The sequence below is a fragment of the Morone saxatilis genome, unplaced genomic scaffold (assembly GCF_004916995.1).
Source record: "Morone saxatilis isolate NCDOM2014 unplaced genomic scaffold, NCSU_SB_2.0 Contig17, whole genome shotgun sequence".
Taxonomy (NCBI): domain Eukaryota; kingdom Metazoa; phylum Chordata; class Actinopteri; family Moronidae; genus Morone; species Morone saxatilis.
The window spans coordinates 25404324-25411406 of record NW_023339729.1 but is presented as its reverse complement, the minus strand read 5'-3'; the positions used below and the strand labels follow the sequence as shown (position 1 = coordinate 25411406).

General features: G+C 42.4%; 2 protein-coding genes across 2 annotated transcripts in view; one reads left to right on the top strand and one right to left on the bottom strand.

The window, feature by feature from the left end:
- Positions 1-7083, top strand: part of LOC118327444 (E3 ubiquitin-protein ligase pellino homolog 1-like) — a gene marked incomplete in the record, with an annotated part of 27892 nt that overhangs the window by 16755 nt on the left and 4054 nt on the right.
- On the bottom strand, positions 63-4884 carry LOC118327445 (E3 ubiquitin-protein ligase pellino homolog 1-like). Its single transcript, XM_035660811.1, has 3 exons — positions 4705-4884; positions 870-999; positions 63-268 (listed from the first exon to the last, which is right to left on the bottom strand). Exons 1-3 carry the CDS (start codon positions 4788-4790, stop codon positions 113-115), a joined length of 372 nt encoding a protein of 123 aa, XP_035516704.1. The 5' UTR covers positions 4791-4884; the 3' UTR covers positions 63-112.

Sequence of the window (7083 nt, the reverse complement as noted above, 5' to 3'; positions counted from 1 at the left end):
TAAAAAGTTCCCTAAACAGGAAATAATCTGCTCAAAATTCATCCAAATCTCTGGTTGAGTTCACTGTTTGGATTCATTGTACAGTTTTAATATGAAATATCCATCAAATATGTCACTGAGTCAGTTTACTAAATGATAGAAGAAGATAAAGATATGTGAACCAGACCTGGAACATGTCTGTGTTGCTGTCGTGGGTGTACTCCACCACCACCGTCTGCGCCCGGGACAGCGTGTATGAAATACTGTGCTGCTCCTTGTTGCTGATCGCCTTTAGAAACACAGAAGAGATTCACTGTTACATTATGTTTAAGGTTTAAAGCCACATTACGTAGCTTTTCTACCGTAAAATAAGAGCTTAAGAACCGCTTTAATGCCACCCTGAGTTGTATTAATGTAAACGAGGAGGAGGATGTTTTCAGGCCTGGGACAAAGAGCGGCAGCGGTGTCGTGCCAGAACCGGAGCTGGACGAGCGGGAAATGTAACCGGACTCAGCAGCTTCTCTGGACAAATCGCACAAGATCTAACGTAATGTTGCTTTAAGGACAAACACAACTGTTGTTCTTTGTCTTTGTTTTATTCATCAGGGTTCAGGGTGCCGGGTCTGACCACAGCACGGAGTCCGATTCATTTTCACACCAAACGGTAGGAATCAGGAACATTTCCAGCTGTTTCCACGACTGTTTCAGGAAGCGTGTGAATCCTGTTAATGACGCAGTAAGTTGTTGATTCTAGGACATCTTTATGTAAATAGTCTGGTGATATTACAGAAACAGAACTGATGTACACAGAATAAAGTGTTTGTAAGCCTCATTCTTCAGGTTTCCCTTCTGTCCCAACCTGAACCTTTTCACCTGCGTTGAGCTCTCACCTTGGCAGCCTGAGGTGTGCAGGATGAGTGGACGGTGCTGGGTTTCACACCGTTGGCCTTGTTCCTGCGACACAGAGCGAAGCGACTTTTCCGCCTCCCCTTGTCGCCGTTGGGAAGCGATCCGTTACACCTGAACACACAACAGGGAGGAAACACACAACAGGTTATCAGGGCACCTAAAGAGGGAAGGTATACTGAACAGTAGGACCGGGAATAAAGCTGTCTCATCACATTTCACACAAAAATCATGTTGGTTTAAGAGGTTAATCAATATTATGTTATATGTTAGATCACACACACACACACAAATTTAAGACCATTATTCAATTTGAGACCTCTTTTACTTCCTTATATGAAGGATTGATATTGGTTCCATGTTGGTTTTGTAGTTGTTACAGCATGATCAATATGAATATTGACCATAAATACATTTAAGAGAGACTGAAAAATGAGGCTTCATACAGATACAACGGTCATTAATCCAATACATTTTTAAAACCTCAAACTCATATTTAAAACATTTGAATGTAAAAACAGGATTTCACAGTTTGTTGGAGCCCATTTTAAACTATTTTGTATCTGACTAATAATTATTTCCATTATGGGCTGATCATTTTCTCCATTAATCCATTTATTGCTTGCTTTGTACACATTTCTGAAAATAGTGAGAAATCACGATCACCCAGAATGTCCAATTAACAGTCCAAACCTCGACGTTATCACCAATACTTTCAGTAAACGCATCAAAACAGACAGTTAGCGTCGTCGTTGTACTCGTACAAACTGTTGGTGGTTTCATTTATAACCAAACACCTTATTTTATAAACTCCTCACATGTTTTCTGTGCACAGATCTTATTTTGTAAAGTATCTAAAGCTGTCAGATAAATGGATTTCATGTCCAACTTGAGGCTGACTTGTGATTGTACAGAACAAGGAGCCTGCGTCCCACCTCTGGTAGACAGTGTTTATTGTCTGGGAGCAGAATGAGTGCGTTAATGTGCGGAGAACCTCGGCCACAGTGAAGAATGCAGCTGACTTCCTGACTGGAGGCCTTTCACTGCGGACACAGAGAGAGCCTGTGGGTTCGGGAGGTTGGCTGCTGTGGTTTCAGACCTTTTGTTTGCTTTTGTATCCAGAACTGAAATAGAGCTGTCTGGGACCCTGACTGTCACAGTGTTTTAATCACTCCAGTAGGAACCAGGATTGGTCAAAAAGGGACATGTGTCCGGAAAGAACCAGTAGTATACAAGTTTATATCACATCCAATTCGTACTTTTACTAAAGTTAAGGATCTGAATACGTCTTCCAGCACTCAGTAAGTAAAGATAAGTCATTATTTGACCTGTGATGGGTCATGATAACTCAAACAACACAACAGTTGTGCCCACATCTTTACAGAGACCTGCTGCATCAACATCCTGGATCCAGGGCGGGCGGATCGTGTTCAGAGCCGACAGAGCGAGACGGGAAGAGGGGAGGCGGAGTCTGTGTTTACATCGATGATGATTGGTGCTCAAACGCAGTCAACCTGGATTATGTGAAGATGAAACCATGTTATCGTCACTATCTTTCTCTTTTTATAAAGTTAAAAAGATTCACTGCAGAATTATTTCCTGGGCGGATACGTCTGTAACTAACCTTATATATCGGTTTATTTTATTTAAAGTGTAACTCGATTCTGCTAGCTCGCTCCAGCAACGTAGTGCCACAACAGGAGGAACACAGCTGCTGGTAGTCAGAGCTAACAGAGCTAACCAGCCATTGTGTGTTGTGATGTAAATCTAATCTAGCAGCTATCAGAGTGTAGCCCTAATTTCCCAAACTTCTTTCTTTCCCTGGAGACATGAAGCTTTCTGAGGGAGAGAAAGCTGAAGGTTTCAGTCCAGACTCAGAGGCAGGACGCTGTGGTAATGTAGTTCACTAATGTGTCCACCCGAGCCATCAGGATGCCTCCTAAACTGAAATTGAACTACATTTATTTACAAAACATGATTTATTTGCAGAACATTATTCTGAGCTGAACAGAATAAATCTGTGGGAGCTTTAATTAAAAGTGTGGCTGGAGGTTATCTTCAGAGCCAGACTGCTGCCAGCCACGGGTCAAGTAAACACTGCAGTTGTGGAGCCATTCTTTCGCTGGATAACGCAAACTTCCTGCGTTTCAGATAGTCCACCTCCTCTCTTAGACAAACTCAGACCACCAACTCCACTGTGGCTCCACTGTACGACACAAACTATATGGCTCTTTAAAATTAAACCTTATGAGCAGTGTAATCGCCGGTCACAGCGTCTGCCAGACTGTTTAATTCCACATGTGGACAATATAACACGAAAGCAAAACAAAAGGTCTGAAACCACAGCGGCCGCAGCTTTCCTGACGCCTGTCGACCTCCCCGAACCCACAGGCGCTCTCTGTGTCCGCACTGAAAGGCCTTCAGTCAGGAAGTCAGCTGCATTCTTCACTGTGGTGGAGTTTCTCTACACATTTAACGGCACCGAGACGAACGTTTGCTGCTCCTGAACAAGAAAAACCCTCCAATGGATTGAATTTCATACTGCAAATAAAAATACTACAAGGGAACATCTAAACCGAGGGATGTGTTTTATTTATGGGGACAAACTTGACAAACAATGCGCTGCAATATTTCTGCATCTTCTGACATTATCATACGTTTAAAAAAAGCCCCACATACCGTTGTCTCCCCAGTTTGAATAAAGAGCAGGAAAAAAACAACTAGTGCTCTGTGAAGCAGCCTGTTGGGACTCGCTCGAGGTCTCTGCAGCAGTTCTCTTTGTTGCTTTATTAAGTATCTGTGCTATCGTGTTATCGTGGTGTAGTGAGACTGATGTATCGTACAACAAAGTGAAGGTTTGCAGTCCCTTCATGCTACACACATCAGAGATCAACATAGAAAATATGACAATATATCCAGTTATTTATACACTCAAACAAACAGCAGCAACAAGGTAGTGATGATAATATGGTTTCATCTTCACATAAAAAGAGTCCGCCTCCTCCCGCTCAGTCGGCTCTGAGCCCGGTCCATCCATTGAGGATCCGGGATGTTAATGGAGCCGGTCTCAGTAAAGATGTGGACACAGTCTCTGGTTTCCTGTTGTTTGGACAACCGAAGTCCCGTTTCATCCACAAACATTAGCCAGGAGCAGCCTAACGTCAGCATGGCTCTCTTCCTCTCCTCTTGGGATGACAGCACCCACTGTGGGTGGAGCTGGTAGATCATCTCAAAGTCAGCTGCTCACAACACCGTTAATTCACCTTCTGAGGAGTTTTCTCGGCTGTTACCATAGCAACTACCCGGTTCGCTGCTTCCTGTCTGGTGCCGGAGAGACACTGCTCTCATTGGCTGGACCTCGTTACCAGATATTTAGCCTGTTAGACACTTTTGGGGGGCATTGGCGAGACCTCTGATTTACATATATCATATAGTGTGTCTTTTGGTTTTAGCATGAGAACAACATGCAACACTTTAGCATACTTCCTGCCAGCTCATTCTCAATTACTGGATGTCGTAGTGTCCCTGAAAGCACCACCAAGATGAGTTTCAACACATCCCCTTTTCTCAGACTGAATTACCACACTCTAAAAACAAAGCAGACTAAGACTTAAGTTTACACTGCGGTGGATTGAAAGCAAGTCTCAGCAAGTTGATTTTAGCACCGATCTGAAACTGTAAAAATCTCAAAAACTGCTTCTTCAGAAAGTGCACATGTGGGCAGTTTCAGGGCTAAAACAAGCCTTTAAAGCTCCATCTTGACGGTTGAGAAGTTTTGACCACAGCAGTAAAACAAAGAGTCCTTAGTGAGCGTCTTACCCCAACACAATGAGCTCTCCATATTTGACCGGTCCTTTGGTGGAAGCAGGGGAGGTGGAGATGTTTTCCTGAGCGAGCGAAAACATCTGTGCAGCCTTCAGGGAGGAGGGAGGAGGAAGGGTGAGGACTTTCCCACTGTCTGTCACCCTCAGAGCGTCTCCATCAGTGCGGGTACACACATCACCTGCAGACACAATCCAAAGAAAGACGTCAGTTTTAAATAGAAACAAAACAGTTTATGTTTCATTTAAACGTACAATATGTCATTTCTGCCACTAGGGGTCTCTAAAATCAAAATAACAAAAAATGAAGTTGGATGATGGGGGTTGTTGTCTTCACCACCATTGTCGTCATTGCAGTCAGCTTCTCCCAATTATCCACAGAGGTTTCCTCCTCTCTTAAACAAACAGACCCGCTGATTAAAACTACTAAAGCAGTTCCACCTTAAAAATCACTGTTTCTTTTCACAACCGCAAATAATAAAACACAAATCATTAACAAAAAAGAAACCACAACGACAGTACAGTAAGATAATGAAAAGATGAAATGCTGCACCAAATAAATGTATTGAATTAAAACAGTAGAATGTTGCTGACAAAATGAAATTGATAATGATAATAAATAAGTATAAATATAAATATAATACAATCATAAAAGCCAGATTGGTTTTTAGTTTTGTTTAAAGAAAGTATTATCAGCTCCTGAAGCAAAAAAACAAAATAGTCTCCTGAATTGGATTGTAACCAAATATGAAAATGTTGTACATAAAGCCATATTGCATGTGTGTGTGATATTTCATACAGTTCTACTGACAATAACACCGCAAAAATAGTAAGTTAGACAGGACAGAGGTCAGTGCTGTGAACTGTGCCCACAACTTCTGTTCAAGTTTTAATTCAGCTTTAGTTTAGTTATAAGGGGTTGGATTAAATTATTTATGTTTAGGTAGGTTCTTGATGTGGGTTTTTTGTGTCTTCTTTTGTGTATACTGTAAACTAGTTTACTGTCTACATGGTCCACTCCTTTTTCATAAAAGTGCTAACAAATAACAGATCTGACTGGCTGTTAACACTGCTTCAGGTGATCTTAGGGTTTCACAGATATTGTGATATTATTTGCAATAATGTGGGAATGATCATTTTTACATCATACATTTTTCGCTTCATTTTCACTGAAAAATATATTAAATTCATGATGATGTGACCTTTTTAGTGGTCTGTACCAAACAAACATGTATTCTTACATCTGGAGAAGATTTGTAGGCCAGGGCATCCAATCAGCCCTAACACTGTGAGCACTGACAGTGAATAAAACTGATTATCTGGTTATAATGGCTCCTGTCAGTGGGGAAATATGTCAGGCAGCAAGTGAACATTTTGTTCTCAAGGTTCATGTGTTAGAAGCAGGAAAAATGGGCAGCGTGAGGATTTGACTTTGACAAGGGCCACATTGTGATGGACGACTGGGTCAGAAACATCTCCAAACCTGCAGCTCTCTGTGGGGGTTCCCGGTCTGCAGAGGTCAGTACCTATCAAGTTGATCCGAAGGAAGGAACAGAATCCGGAGACAGGGTCGATAAAACTGCAGTGAAGCAGTTAATACCTGGTTTTCTTGATAGAAAGCGGGTCAGCAGCACACAGTCGCAGGAGCATTTGCTTGGTCCTGGGGCTGCTGAACATTATGAGCACCAGGGTGCCGTCAGGCTTGGTCGTAATGTATGGCTGATCGATGTATTGTACTATTGTTGGTTGTCCGATGGCGCTGTGTTGATGTAACAGTGTCCACGTGTACAGACTGGATTATTTACAGGAACTCACACTGAAAAAAGAGGAACCCTGAAAAAGGCGGAAGTTGGATTTACTTCACTATATTCACAGTGTACTTCTCATTCTTCGTTCATTAAAACTTCACTTGAACTTAAATGCCAGGCAGGCAGACAGCAGATTTGACTATGTGTTCGGCACATTTCTGGATCATTACCTTCAAACTTCAGAGACGTAAGGCAGTCTGTTTGTTCATATATCATACGGATACGTTTGGCACGATAGATTGCCTGTCGATGTGATGCCCGCCCACGGCTTATGGTCTAGTTTCATCCTTTCATGTCTCAGAATGCAGTGGGGCGCGCTTGTCTGCTCCTTCCGCTGTTTCTTCAGCTTCCCTGCCCCTAACGACAGCCCTCACAATGTTCAACTTTTGTGAACTCTACTGCCTCATCAACCCACATCCCTTATGCATCCCCGCATAAAAATACAAGCATTTTCCACCGAAACCTCTCATCTGCCTCTCTTTAGAAAGCAGGATAGAAATGAGTCATCCTCAACATGTGTCTACTGGTTCTCCTCTCACTCAATATACGAACACTTTTCTGCCCAACAC

Coding starts and splice junctions, on each gene's coding strand:
- LOC118327445 (XM_035660811.1), bottom strand. CDS start 4,790: ATGTTTTCGCTCGCTCAGGAAAACATCTCCACCTCCCCTGCTTCCACC. Junction 1,000..4,704: donor GGAGAGCTCATTGTGTTGGG/GTAAGACGCTCA, acceptor TTGTGTGTTCAG/GTGTAACGGATCGCTTCCCA. Junction 269..869: donor GCACACCTCAGGCTGCCAAG/GTGAGAGCTCAA, acceptor GTGTTTCTAAAG/GCGATCAGCAACAAGGAGCA.